At 45.8% G+C, this 15,310-nt stretch overlaps 1 protein-coding gene across 4 annotated transcripts in view; it reads right to left on the bottom strand.

Moving 5' to 3' along the window:
- Positions 1-441: 441 nt before the first annotated feature.
- Positions 442-15,310, bottom strand: part of LOC116907509 (fas apoptotic inhibitory molecule 1) — a 14,926-nt gene continuing 57 nt past the window's right edge. Inside the window, exons 1-6 of one of the 4 annotated variants that reach the window (XM_032910507.1) lie at positions 15,239-15,310; positions 10,591-10,647; positions 9,500-9,632; positions 9,009-9,237; positions 3,207-3,256; positions 442-916 (exon numbers count right to left, since the gene is read on the bottom strand). The exon at positions 15,239-15,310 is cut by the window's right edge and continues 57 nt beyond it. In XM_032910507.1, coding sequence (XP_032766398.1) covers positions 767-916; positions 3,207-3,256; positions 9,009-9,237; positions 9,500-9,632; positions 10,591-10,634 — 606 coding nt within the window. In that variant the 5' untranslated portion in view covers positions 10,635-10,647; positions 15,239-15,310 and the 3' untranslated portion in view covers positions 442-766. Of the gene's footprint in view, positions 917-3,206; positions 3,257-9,008; positions 9,238-9,499; positions 9,633-10,590; positions 10,648-14,642; positions 14,863-15,238 lie in introns of those variants that run through there. The other 3 variants (XM_032910508.1, XM_032910509.1, XM_032910511.1) reach the window with 3 other exon arrangements.

Genomic DNA, 15,310 nt, shown 5'->3' with positions numbered 1-15,310 from the left:
TCGTAGCCTAGGCTGGCCTCAAACTCAAGAGATCCACCAACCTCTGTCTCTCAAGTGCTGGGATTAAAGGTGTGAGTGATTTATTTTTATTTTGCGTGTATGACTGTTTTGTCCTAATGTATGAATGTGTACCATATGCATGTCTGACATCCATGGAGGCCAAAACAGGGTGTTAGATCCCCTGGGGCTAGAAATATAGATAGTCGTGAGCTGCCACGTGAATGCTGGGAATTAAACCCAGGTCCTTTGCAAGAGCAGCACGGACTCCCAACTGCTGAGCCATCTCTTGAGCACCTACATTAAATTCTCTTAAGACATCATTGAGTTTTTTTCATGCTTTCAGGCAGAAAAATGCTTCTTGTTTTCTCTGACTACATCAATTGCTTCAAATGACAGGCCAACCTAGCTGTACAGGCTCGAAACACACGAAACCACACCCACTGTGGGCACGACCAGCAGCACCATTTTATTTTACAGTGTTTACTATAGTCAAGGTTACTGTTGTGCAATGTTAGTGGTTTTGGTCCACATTTTATTTTCCATTTGAATTAGAAACATTTTTACATTAGTTAAAAAATAAATTTTTATGAGTCTATGTTTCTTTTTTCTTGACCATTAGAATATTACAGTTTCAAGTAACAAAAGATAAAAATAACAACATTGCAGACTAAATCTACCAATATGTACACCGTGAGCACATTTAATTACCGCAGCCATGGGCGGGTCCTGAGGTCACCTCTTCAGCTCAGAACTCACTAAGACGGCGTCACTGAGTGAGCTCTGGGATTTCCCTGTTATCCACAATGAGCGTGTGGATGATCCCTTCTCTCCTCTTCCCACTGCTGACGGCCTTTATGTAACAGTCATGGTTCCCCACGCTGAAGTGTGTTTCAGTCCCGTCATCTACAAACTCGCCCTAGGACAGCAAAGGAGGAAGTCAGTGTCGCAGAAAGCTCTTTGTCTGATCAGTAGCATCTTAAAGTCCCAGTCAAGGGGTTGGAAAGATGGCTCAGTAGTTAAGAGCATTGACTACTCTCCCAGAGGACCCGCATGGCAGCTCACAACTGTCTGTGAATCCTGTTCCAGGGGATCTGACATCCTTACACACATGTACATGCAGTCAAAACACCAATGGGCATAAAGTAAAAATAAAAAGATAAAAGTTTAAAACAAAGTACTGGTCAAACTCTGCAAAATTAGAGCGAGAGATTATGTTTAGAGCCCTGTGGTTTGAGGGATCTTAAGTTTCAGGAGAAGGAAGTTCTGTGTCCACAGTCTAGACAATGTTTGCAAAACTAAAAAGGTGAGCAAATCGATACGCAGTTCTCTGGGCTACTTTTCTGCACCATTCTCAGCTTATTCTCAGTATCTCAACTGTCTTTACAACGGCTGCCACAAGTGTCGCTATTATACCCATTTTATAGACAGGAATTGAGGAGCAACAAATTTAACAACTTGCTGAAGGCCCATCAAGTTAAAGACGAAAGGGTTCCCACCAGAAAACCAGCTCCCTCCAGGTTTAAGGTTAACGGACACCCAGCGTAATCACTCTGAATTAACAGCCCTGACTGTCCTGGGACTGACCAGGAATCACCCAGTTCTGACCAGGTCGGCCTTGAATTTACAGAGATCTGCCTGTCTCTGCCTCCTGAGTGCTGGGATTAAAGGAAGGCCTGCACCATCATGAGTCCTTGCGACACTCTGGATATACTGGTTTAAATTAAACATTAAAATTAATGTTTAATTAATTAACACCTTCACCTTCCCTTTAGTGCTGTTTCTAGGAAAGGGGAATTACATACAAGTTTCATACTTACGGTTCATGTATTTCTATGGAACGGTAGTAGAGATAAAGAGCAGGAGCTTGGAGGACAGAAATGAATTGTGCCAGAAGGCAAGGGAGGTACCATCAGACTTGAACCTCGTCTCTATGGACGGCAACTGTGACTCAGTGCTGGAGGCCCTCTTAGCATGAGGCCCGGGGTCCCGACAGCACATCTGAGCATCACAGAGATGGGCAGCGTGAGCTAGCCAGGAGTCCACTCTCTCTAACAACAGCAAGCGCTTGGGCTGCAGAGGAAGCTCTTTCTGGGCTCTGAGCCGCCCCAGCAGATGGTCTTTAGGGGATGTGTGATGTGCGTGGCCCAGGCATGTCCTGGAGCACTTTGTACTGAGCCTTGGCAGAAGCCTTTGGACGGCCCAGCAAGGGTTGCTAACACAATTAATCCCTGCTTCTTGGCAACTTCACACACGTTAGTGGTGATGCTGGGGTGGAAATGTGTGCTGCGCAGGATGGGTGGGCAGCTTGTGCGTGTGCACAGGGCTCCACCACTGTAAGCAGGCAGTGGGGCTACAGAGAGCTAGCTTCCTGCCAGTCACCGATAACGAGCACGTCACAGACGGACATTATTTTACCCTACCGCACTTGTAACTGAAACCCATTACTCTGTACGAATGGCACCCACAACGATCTCTGGAAACCTACCTTTCTATTGTCAGTTTTGCAGTGCCAAGGGTGGAATCGAGGCTCGCCCGTGCTGGGTGACTGTGCTGCTGGTGAGCTATAACCCTAGCTTTGATTTATTGTTTTAAAATCCGATTTCATTTAAAAGTTTACTTGAGAAGTCTGGTGCGGTGGCACACACCTTCCACCCCAGCACTTGGGAGGCAGAGGCAGTCGGATCTCTGTGAGTTCAAGGCCAGCCTGGTCTACAAAGCAAGTCGCAAGACAGCCAGAGCTACGCAAAAGGAATATTTTTTTAGACTTTTAAATTTTATGTGTCTGCATGTGTGTATTACCAGATGTGTGCCTGGTGCCAGCACAGGTGAGAAAAGGGCACTGGATCACCTGGAACTGGAGGTGTGGATGGTTGTGAGCCACCGTGTGGGTGCTGGGAATTGAACCTGTCCTCTGCAAGAGCAGCAAGTTCTCTTAACCACGGAGTCATTTCCCTCTCTGTGTGTGTGTGTGTGTGTGTGTGTGTGTGTGTGTGTGAGAGAGAGAGAGAGAGAGAGAGAGAGAGAGAGAGAGAGAGAGAGAGATCACGTCTAGCTTTTACATGGCACTGGGAATCCTAACGTAGGTCCCTGTACTTGTCTGGCAGTTCACCCGACTGAGCGTTCTCTGTAGATCTCACCCTCCCCACCCTCCCCTCTAGATTATTTTTAAAGAAAAGCTCCAGGACACGGAACTGAAGGCAACTCACCGCTGTCTCCATCCTCTGACCATTGCACCATACATCCATAGTGTCTTTTTCTGTAAAAGCAACAGGAAATTCAGGTTATAATTCTGTATTTCAGGTTATCTTCTTCTATAAAGTTGGGTAAAGTATAAACCACAATAATATTCTAAAACTCAATACTTTGGAACTTTCAAAATTTGAAGAAACTTGGTTCATAAGCGAAACCAAAAAAAATTTAAGTCCTTTAATCCTTTAAGAAGGTCACAGTCCCATCAGAATATGGTTAAAAAGTTTGATTAAATGAAACAAATTCTGAAGGGCAATCTTTGTAAAAGAGGTTACAAATGAATAAGGGAATGAGGAGGACCGTATTCATAGGAAACGTGGTTTAATAAGTTCAAATGGTCATGGGGGATGTGACTAGACAACTGTCCCATGCACAGGCAGAGCTACCAGATGGTGGCATACACTCCTAGATGAGGAGGAGAAACTTTACACATGTGGACTCTACAGTTGGGGACACGGGGAACACAAGGTCACTGCGGCATCCTCAGGCAGTAGTTTGCTTCCACAGGTCACAGCAGGGGCAGTCCCCAGTAATGCCTGTTGACGCAGGTGTCCTAAGAATGGGCTGGAAGACTGTGGTCACAAGGAACAGGATGAGGAAGCAGAGAGAGAGCCTATGTTTGTGACCTGCATGGGCACTGGGATCCAAGAGCAAAGCTATGCCCAGGAGTTGTGTCTGAGGGTCCAGCTGAAGGTGTGACTCTGGGAGGCTACCTCCTGTAGGGGCACAAGCTAAAGGGGCTTGTCTTCTCGCTACATCCTGAGCCTGACGGGCACCTCATTTAAGCAACGTTATAATAACAAGCCAGCACTGCACTGCGAGGCTGTCTCAACACTGCCGACAAAAACAAAGATGAGCATATTCACACACATTAGCTCTCTAACCAGGGGTCTCAACCTTCCTAATGCTGCAACCCTTTAACATAGTTCCTCATGTTGTAGGGATACCCAAGGGTCAAAGTGTCTGTTGCTATTTCGTAACTGTACTTACACTGTTATGAATTGTACTGTAAATATCTGATATGCAAACCTCCCAAGGGGTTGCAACAAACGGGCTGAGAACCACTGCTATAAACCTCTCACAACTAAAATTCCTACTAGTAAGTGTTGGGATGAAGTCAGTCACTGCATCCCTGACCACATCATGGTGACATTCAGAAAGATGGATAGAACAAATGAAGCTCAGTAAGTGGGGAGAAAGAGTCACAAGACTGGCTGGACTATTGCATCCACGAGAATAAACCCTAGGCAGCCATGCTCTAAGAGGCTGGGATCTGCTCTCCAGTGGAGAACTAACCCAAGGGTGAAAAGGAGGGAAGGGGCAGGAGGGATGGCTCAGTGGTTACAAGCACTGGTTGCTCTTCCAGAAGACTAGGGTTTGATTCTCAGCATTTACACTGCAGCTCACAACTGTCTGTACCTCTGGTTCCAGGGGACCCAGTGCCCTCTTCTGACCTCTGGAGTAGTGCATGGGATGCACATGCAGGAAAAACACCAACATGCATACGATGGAACTCAAGTGAGGAAAATGTGAGAAAAATGCTGACAGAAGAAAATGGGAGGACGTGTGTAAATAATACACACATACTTAGCACAAGAAAGAGAAAGCCAGGCTGGGTGTGGTAGTGACACACGCCTTTAGTCACAGCACTCAGGGGGCAGAGGCAGGCAGATCTCTGAGTTCGAGGCCAGCCTGGTTTACAGAGTGATTTCCAGGACTACAGAAGAAGCCCTGTCTTAAAAAACCAAAGTAAGTTAAGTAAGTAAGAGAAAGCCAACAAGAAATCCCGTAAGGATTATACATAAAAATAAAGTTCAAATATGGAAATGGGAGTAATTTTGAGTAATAGACATAGGTTATAAACAGAAACATCTTTCTAATTTCTTGACTATATACGGAATTACCCAACATTCACACAACACAGGATTTACTATTCTAGTAAAATTACTGGCCTTAACAAAAAGGGATAAAATAAGAACAACCTGCGTGGTTAAAGGCTCAGAATTCTCAAAACACTTCCTGCAGATGAGGCTGTGTCTGTGTCACTCGCTCCTCTCTTGCTCTGATCGAGATAACACAGGAGAGGGTTATTCTGGCTGTTGCTTGAGGAGAAGCAACCCATAATGGCAGGGAAAGCATGGCTGTGCTGCTCAGTAGTAGGTGCAGGAAGCAACTGTGTTACACCTTGGTGGGCCTAAAGCAGAGTTCAGCAGACAGCAGGTTGGCCGCACATCCCCAAGCCCTGCTCCTGCAGACACGCACCCGCCAGCTAGACCCGCCGCCCAATAGGTTGAGCTGTCTGGGACATTGCAAATTCAACCTGAAATACCTAAAATCCCTGAAAGAAAATGTAAACTGAGAATCTGAGAATATTACATGGAGTCAAACTGACTTTTAAACTTGTGTGTGTGTGTGTGTGTGTGTGTGTGTGTGTGTATGCGCGCACACGTGCCAAAAACAAAAGCTGCAAGACTATCAGTGTACAAAAATTCAAAATACTGTTTCCATGAGCCCTTCTTCAGGAATGCTGACAGAAGATTCAGGCGTCACGGTAACCAGACAGAAGCAGAAACATAACGACTTGATTTCCGTGTAAGTGAGGGTTGGCAGGAGGGGAGCAGAGCACAGAAGAGCTAGAAAATTAGAAAGTGGTGCAGAAACAGTGTGAGAGTATTGATGGTGATTATGTTCACGGAGGCAGCACTGCTAATGGAATTATTATATATGTCTGCAATTTGTCAAAAAGCAAGTAAGGTATGTGATACTGTAATTCTATCGTCCCATGTGTCCTTGAAAGGGAGGATTCTAAGTGTGGGGAAAGGTGTTAGATAAGATTAAGTAAAACCTATACTCCTCAACTTCTCCTACCAAGTACCATTATGACCTCAGAAGACACCTCAAAGAAAAGTTCCCTCAGAGGCAGGAGGATCTGTGAGTTCAAGTCCAGCCTGGTCTACATATTGAGTTCCAGGCTAGCCATGGCTACAGAGAGACCCTGTCTCAAAACACAAAACAAAACCAGAAAAGATCTGTCACTATCCTGTCTACTTTCTTCCCTATCCTATTACCACCCTGTTCCCAATCTTTTATATCTATCCATCCACCCACCACCATCCATCCACCCATCATTCACCATCCACCCATCATCCACCATCCACCAATCATCCATCCATCCACCATCCATCCACCATCATCATCCATCCACCCATCATCCATACACCATCCATCCATACACCATCCATCCATCATTCATCTATCCATCCATCCACCATCCACCCACCCATCATCCACCATCCACCCATTATCCATCCATCCATCCATCCATCCATCCATCCATCCATCCACCATCCATCTACCCATTATCCATCCATCCACCACCCACCCATCCACCATCCATCCACCCACCCACCCACCCATCCATCACCAACCTAATTTCTTTGTTCTGCTCACTGAAAATCAGGAAATGAGAGAACACTCTTAGTATGTGGCCAGATGACATTGAAATGTTGAAATAATTTTTTCTTCAATATCCAAGTGCTGGCACAAATGATCAATACAATTCATCCTATAATGTCGGAGGAAGGAGGCTGGAGGTAGCTGGCAAAGCCCACTAGGAATATGCCAAAGGGAGTCAGGAACCACTCTAACAAGCTCCCCGAGGGTTCAAAACAGCACATTTTTTGTGGCTCACACAAAATCTAAGCACTTGGGAGGCAGGGGCAAAGGCCAGAGAAATGGTACAGCCAGCCCGGGAGACACGGTGAACGCCAGGCCAGAAGAGACGGAGCAGGGCCAGTCAAGACATCCCCGTCCCCAAAAGGGGTATTGTAAGCATCAATGAAAGTGGTAATTGCAATGTACTACGACAAATCAATTGTTTCTATCTTAGTATTAACAAGGACTTAAAATTGGAAACAAGTCAGCAGTTTGAAGGTCGGAGACTAACGGACTAACAAAGCTACCCTGTGCTTCCCCCATGAAATGTAGGTCTCTGCCATCCAACAGCTAGGTGACTGGGAGTGCCTTGTTAGAAAACACCTAGACAGGAAGCAAAGAAGGAAAACAGTCCAAGGATTACTATTTGGCAACAGCCGGCGAATGACGGGTCGAGGCGTTAAGCATTAATCATTGTTGTAATGTTTAATCCTGTCGACTTGTCTGGATCTGGAATCCACTAGAAGGTTAGCCACAGGGCACGTCTGTGAATGTTCAGGTGAAGTGGAAAGATCCCTGCTAAATGTGGGCGGCACCTGCCAGTGGCAGCTCCTGATGAAAAGGAAGCTTCGCTTTCAGTCTGCCTGCCTTCCAGATAGGCACATCTACCCTGCTGCTGCTGCTGCTGCTGCTGCTGCTGCTGCTGCTGCATCTTCCTTACTGATATCAGAGCCCAGCTTCATCAGCCTTCCACTGTGGCTCTCCAAGCCCCCTCCAGGCCTTCAGTGCCAGGTTGATGCTGCTAAGGCACCAGACTCATGGGATGAACTGAATTTTCACCCTCACCAGTGTGAGGCCACCATGACTGGAATACCCAGACCATAGCAATAAGCCAGTCTGATAGATCTTTAGACAGACAGACAGACAGACAGACAGACAGACACGCACACACATGCACGCACACACAGGCACCCTATTAGTTCTATTCCTCTAGGGAACCCTGACTAACACCGTTGTCAGTGCTGAACAATGAACACGCAGGACACCAGCAAACTCTAAGTTGGTTTTGCCAGACAGAAATTCCAACAGAACCTAAATGTGACGGACGGTTCTTCTGCTAGATATCACTTCACAGAAAACACGGAAGCACCACAAACCAAACTGATATTTTACAGTAAGTCATTATTTTATTCACCCCCTCCCCCTCCGTTCTTGTAAAAGGACACAGTCTCACTCTGTAGCCCAGACTGGCCTCAACCTTCTGGTCTCAGTCTCTTATCTCAGTCTCTGAAGCGATGGGACGTCCGGTATGAGCCACCATTCCTGGCTTTGGGTTTTTTGTGTGACTTATTAGTTGACAAACATTTTTCATCCAAAATCGAATCAAATCCAGACAAATAAAAACCCTATTGCTAGCGCCCAGCTAGAATGCGGACCACCAAGCCATGCTCAAAGTTCCTTTTGTCTGTGCACCCTCAATACCTGGTAGACTGTCTTCCTTTTGAAAGTCAGTTAACAAACATGACCTAAATAAAGAACTAAAGTGATTTATTAGACCATTTTCGATTAGTTACGTGAGAAGGAAATGGGGGCACTGGAATAACAAAACAGTGCTTTTCTTGCTGTTTTTTTTTTTTTTTTTTTTAAGACAGGATTTCTCTGTGTAGCTCTGGCTGTTCTGAAACCTGCTCTGTAGACTAGGCTGGCCTCACAGAGCTAAAGGCACGCCCTACCATCACTCGGCTGAGAGGGTTACCTCTTAAAAAGCTCATTTTCAACTGGGCTTTGAGAGCTCTGATCTCACAGAACCCTACCCTACTATTACCTGCAGAAAATTCTTGTCCTCCGGGGATTCTTAAAGTTCTAACTGCTTTTTTATTTATAAAGAAAAGTACCAAACAGTAGATGCCTGGATAGATACTACTTCTTAAACCCAGGATTACAATCTTCAAATCCACCTTTATCAAACCTGCCATTAAGACACCACATGAGGAACCCGGTGGGCTAAGTGAAGACCCTCTCCCTCGCTTAGGAAAGTACCCACAGGTCAGGAGAGCAGGGCATCACAGTGGCTAGAAGGTTCTGCAGAAACAGCCCCGACTTACCCAGAACAACTCTCAGTTCCTCGCCGTCCAAGTGCAATACCCAGGTGTTGGTGGTCTTAGATCTGTTCTCCATGTACTTCTTGAGGCTCTTCCCGTCGATCTCCAGTGTGTACTCATAGGCGAAGCCACTTATGGCGTCTATATTTATGGTGGCTTTGGTCTTTGCAGCTCCGACACAGAACGTTTCTTTGCCCACCAATTTGAACATCCACTCTCTTCTTATCTCTTCCTAGACGATAATACACACAGAGGAAAATTAGTATTTAATTTAAAAAATAACGTAAAAAAAGTTCAGAGCGTTCAAAGGGCAATACTATTCATTTATTTATTACTTCTTGTCCAGGTTTGACAGGGTTCTAAGTTTAGATGTTAGAAGTTAAAGTCCACATAAAATTCTGTCATGGCCACTGGATTGCTTTGTACAAGCCGTCTACATAGACAAAACCAAGCTTCACTGTCTCGATTTTACAAAGTCACACGTGCTCTCCTACCTTCCCATCCACGTACACAACTCGTTTGCCTGAGGTGGTCCCATGCTCAAATTCGATCTTGTGCACTCCGTCACTTAATGCTACGTCCCAAACAGCTACGAGATCTGTCATTTTTTCCAGGCTACAGAGAGGGCTAGAGGAACAAAACAGCCATTAAAATGGGCCAAAAAACAGTTAGAGAATGGTTAATGAATCCTTCTACCATGAAAGTACCAGGTTTTCAGGGCCCTAAAGTGATGAGATGATAAAGTAATGTTCCAAGGCACCCTACTCACAGCACATGCAACTGTTCTCTCTCTCTCTGGTTCTTCCCTCAAGAGGCAGCTATGACAGGTACAGTCTAATAATCCCAAAGTCACCTAAATACTAATAAGATTAAGACTGTAACAGTTAATCCCGGACAGCACGTTGTGCTGGGCTGGGCTAGTCTAGTACATGGAAAGGTCAGTGAAAGTCTCTATGACCACTTCTAAAAAAAAAAAGCAAGCCCAGACAAGAATTCTTCAAACTTTTCAGAACCAATGACTGGGAATTTAACAACAACATTAAAAAAAAAAGGTGTCCTGATTTGTCATTCAAAAACTGTGTGGGAAGTTTGACATGGATACAGATGAAAAGCTTTGTGCAGCCATGTTTACTGCAGTAGCGGGGGTCACAGCGGCCTGTGGCTGGCTGGTGCTCTCGGTGAGCCAGTTTGTCACTAAATCACATTCCTCTCCATGAGGTACAGAGCCCCCAGAGTTTAAGCAAGGGCCACGGTGACAGTAAACGTCAAGAGGAGAACGCTGTAAACAGAGAACTCTGGCTCCAACACTGTTCTCTGGAATCTCCCTCTCTGCCCGTTCTAAGCTCTTACTCTGTCTGCTCTAAACCATCTTCCAGGGGTTGCTAAGACTTCTGTGCCGAGGAGGGTCTCTGGAAGAGGACACCACATTGACGGTGGCCACATCCACACAGGTGGCCACATCCGCTCATCATCCTCCTCTGTGGTGACAGAGAACGTGTCCCCAAGAGACGCAGACCTCTTCGGGCCGATCCTAACAACCCCCAAACTTTCAAGGGCCAGTTTTATTACAAATCAAGACATTTACCTTTCATCATCTTCAAAGATAGGACTGTCATCTCCAGACGCCATGGTTAGCAACAGCCTGCCATCCAATTAGCAGCCAGAAGAGAGAAAAGCAGAAACGCAGCACAGACAGGTTGGAAGCAGCAAAGACAGCTACAAAGGCTCTTTTTTTAAACTTTGCAATCCTTTCTTTCATAAATTGCTCGCGTGTTCTGATGAAGCTGCACTTATGTCCGTAGAAGAAGTCTTTTTTGGGGTTGGGGATTTAGCTCAGTGAGAGTGCTTGCCTAGGAGGCGCAAGGCCCTGGGTTCGGTCCCCAGCTCCAAAAAAAGAACCAAAAAAAAAAAAAAAAAATCTTTTTGTTTTTCAGAGAGGGCTGAGCATACAGATCAGCCAATTCATTTTTTCTATGTTAAACATTTACAATTTATTTATTTATTTATTAATTAAAAACTTTTTTTTTTGAGACAGGGTGGCTCTGACTGTCCTGGAACTCACTCTGCTGGCCTCGAACTACTCACAGGTCCACCTGCCTCTCCGCCTCCCAAGTGCTGGGATTAAAGGCGTGCACCACCACTGCCAGGCAAGCATTTATAATTTCTTAAAAATAGTTCGTTAAAATGGGGGCATAGATTCTAGTTTGTCTTGAATATTACATCACAGCAGAGCTGTAAGAGCCTAAGGAACCATCCCAGTCCCAGGTGTCTTGCCTGGAGCACAGGGAGCCCCAGGGGTTTGAGGCAGGAGACAAACAGCTCTACTCAGAGAGTAAGTGAAACTGCAAAGCAAACATAAGGGCAGCTTCAATATTCAGGGCGAGGTTTGAAACCCAACCCTTATTGTATATTTTAGAAGGCTAACACATAATTAAAATCATTTTCCTCCAGGGAGATCATGAATGTTTGTGAAGTAGCTAAGAATACGCTCGTCTGTTCTGTGAGAGCAAAGTTTATCCGCTCGTTTACTTAAGCCAGCAAGTCCACAGCAACAGGCCTCATTCAGTTCTCCGGCAGAGTCTCATCTAGAAGCAGAGACCGGGACCAAGCAATGAGAGCACTGTTCCAGTGTTTGTTAAATTCCGTGAGCCAGAAGGGCACCTACGCAAACACTACACAGAGAAGGCTGGGGTGCTAGGGAACTACTCAGAAGCGTACGTTTGCTAACACCCACAGGAGCTGCAGATGGGGAAGCTACGGTGGGCAGCCGCTCCTGCAAAGCTTTTACAGACTTGGCTGTGCTTTGCTCCCAAGACATGCTCCAGTTTTAACACCCTCCTCAATAAGTGTCTTCCCCGCCTGCAAGTCCATGGGTGTTTTCCCTTTGCTAACAAGGGGAGACTGTCAACCCCTTCTGCTGGAAAAAGTCAGGTGCCATGAATCGTTTCAGAACTATTAGAGACAGGTTTCTACGTCTGGCAATAGCACACACCCAGTGACGTACTATAGCTGCTGGATATCAGAGAGGACGGAGGGATGTCACTCGAATTTTGCTACAGAACTTTTAAGAGTGTTCTACAAAGGTCTCCACTCAAACCTGAGAAAGTGGATGTATTTTGTAAAGAGCTCCGAACATTACTAAGAGGCACTAAATAAAGCACGGGGCTGGAGAGATGGCTCAGTGGTTAAGAACACGAACTGCTCTTCCAGAGGTCCTGAGTTCAGTTCCTCCCACCCAAGTCAGGCAGCTACCAACCACCTGTGACTCACGCAGTAGGAAGCCCCAATGTCCTCTTAAGATTCCAAGGGCACCTGCACTCCAGTGCGTGCACACACCCCTCCCCTCCACACATACACACATAATATAAAAGTAACTTTTTCTTAAAGATGACCGTAGGATCCCCTTAATTTTAACCTTTTCTATTTGAAGCACAATGGACACTGGGTCATTGGGTATGGTAGCACACGCCTTTGATCGCACGTGTGAGGCAGAAGCAGGTGGATCTCCATGAGTTTGAGGTCAGCTTGGTCTACATACTGAGTTCCATGATAGCCAGAGCTATAGAGTGAGACTGTCTCAACAAAACAAAACATCAAATAAATAAATAAGTAAATTAAATAAAAGACACAGTGAGCCTTCTATGGTGAGTTGAAAGGAAGTTAAAAAAGAAAAGATTATGCCAGTAGCAGTGGCTCACACCTTTAACCCCAGTACTTGGGAGGCAGAGGCAGGTGGATCTCTGTGAGTGCAAAGCCAGCCTGGTCTACGGAGTGAGTTCCAGGACAAGCAAGAGCCACACAGAGAAACCCTGTCTTAATATCCAAAAGAACAAACAAACAAACAAACAAATAAAAAACCAGAAAAAGCCAAGATGGCATTTTATCTTTAAAAATCACTTGAAACGATCAAGAGATATTGATACATGCACAATTATTCACAGACTCCTTAGGAATTAGTGATGTTCTGCTCTCCAATAATTTAGGGTGCACATCTTAGGAGAAAATGATATAAAATGGTCAGAGTAAGCAACAAACTGGCAAATTCTACTTATAACTGTGTATATCAAACTGGCAAAACACAAATTCACAAATCAATACAAAATTAGTTTCTATGTTTGTTGTTTGTTTTTTCCTGTAGATATGGTCAAATAAGAAAGGCTGCCTTGGTGAAAGTTAGCAAGCATTCTCAGTTTTCCCTGTCCAAGTATCCACTGTTCTTAAGCAAGACTTTAGAAAAATAAGATGTGTTATTATTCCTACCATTGTGTGTGTGTGTGTGTGTGTGTGTGTGTGTGTGTGTGTGTGTAACAGCATAACCAAAGTTCGCAGAAACAAAATATGCATTTACCTGGCATCTACACACATACACACACACACACAGAGAGAGAGAGAGAGAGAGAGAGAGAGAGAGAGAGAGACAAACACGCACGCACTCGAGTACAGGTGCCCACGGAGGCCATGCGAGGATAGCAGATGCCCTACAACTCGAGTTGCAGGTGATTGTGAGCCTCTGAGGCTCTGTTCTGAAAAGCACTAGTGCCCCCTTAACCTCTGTCTCTCCAGCCCCCAAAGACCTAAACCTCTTTTTGAAAAGGACTGTAAAATCTTTTAACAGCGCTCATGGCTTCTGAAAGGCTACAAAGCACGGAAGCCTGTGCTGCTGCCAAGGAGAAACTTTTAAAAGTGCTTTCTATACGAGGACTAAACCTTGGTACAACCCAGGCCTACAATTTCCACCATGAACGGTCCTAACGAAACCAACGAGCTCACTTCGGCTGACTCTCTCCCTCATCGCGGAGATAGCAAAGTAACAGAGGCCTCTTTAAGTGACACCGCATTGCCATTCCTGATCTGTTCAACTCCCCAACGAGGCCACAGGCACAGAGGGCCCCGAGTGTGAAGTGCATTTTTCCACAAGATCCCATCGAATCTCATAACATTTAAGAACACATTCAGAACACCTCTGCAAGGGTTCTGTTTCACAACAAGTTTTGCTTTTCTGTTTTGTTTTTTTTTCCAGAAGTTCCAATAGTCTTGTGACTTGGATCTTACACATTTCAAGTTCAGTGCCTTAAAAGTTCCCTAGAGCTGCTCTCTTGGCCCAATGGCCTTTTTTTCTTAAATTACTTTGGCTGTGGTCAATATAATTCATATTATACCTTTCTATTTTCACTTGTTTCATGCCTGCGTTCTGACCTAAAGTCAGACCCCCATGCTCGCCACTCTGTCCTAAGCCTCATCATGACTTGCACAGGTCTGCTTTTAGCATAAAACCTTATATATAGCAGAGTAACAATCTCCAGATGACTAATGACCTGCTAAGTACTCAGACCCCATGGAGATGATTTTTACTAGAAACTGTATTTCTAAACATTCATTCAGTATTTCAGAAACGGTGTGTATCTAATTTAATTACGATGACGTCACCAGACAGTAACACCACCCACAATGGAATTTACATGAGCATTGGTTGCAGTGCAAGGCAATTTTCAGACTTGTGTTTACACGCTGTCACAGATGACAGACTGAAACGTTAGATAGTTAAACAGCAAAACAATTCAACTCCCTGTCCCACCATCTTCCCCCTTGAGTAAAACGTGATTTCGCTGGGTTTCATTGAACCAATTCATTACATACCCGAGACAGGTTTCCAAGTCAGCCTTTGCAGGAGAGAAACTACAGAATTCTACGAAGAGACTACAGAATCCTACTCTGGCCGCTGTAAGATAACAGGCTTCTTCTTTAAGCAACTCGAGTTCAGCTTACTGCAACACTAGAGCTGTTCAGGAATAAATTTGTCCCCAAACATCCATGAAGGAATTAGCTACAGCCAGCAAGGATGCTGCAGCAGACTGCTCTCAAGAGCTCCTGTCCACCAAGCACTTACTTGCGAGGTTAGCTCGGCCCCCTGCAACCCGGGAGGTACGTGTAGGCGGTTCTCATCTCCCGTGGGTATTTCGGCCAAGGCCGCCAGGGACGCAATCAGCAGCGGCTCCAAGACTCGGAGAGGTCCGAAGCCCCAGAACTCCGGATCGCGCCCTGAACACTGCGCCGAGGCACCGGAGGGTCGGCATCTGCTAGTAGCCACCCTGCACCCGTTCCCTCTTGACCTGAGGCCACCGTGGCTTGGTGTCTGCCGACCCAGGCCTGCGCACCACGCATTTCGGAGTCCGCTCGGCCGAGCCGAGCTAGATGCGCCCGCCGAAGCTTCCAGCACCGCCTCCCGCGCTCACCTGCTCCGCGCGCCGCCACCGGCTCCCGATCCCACGACGTAGTCAGCAGCTGTCGCGGCCGCGCCCACCGGG

The sequence above is a fragment of the Rattus rattus genome, chromosome 8 (assembly GCF_011064425.1).
Source record: "Rattus rattus isolate New Zealand chromosome 8, Rrattus_CSIRO_v1, whole genome shotgun sequence".
In the NCBI taxonomy this organism is placed as follows: domain Eukaryota; kingdom Metazoa; phylum Chordata; class Mammalia; order Rodentia; family Muridae; genus Rattus; species Rattus rattus.
The sequence above is the reverse complement of the archived record's forward strand: the minus strand, read 5'-3'. Positions and strand labels throughout refer to the sequence as shown.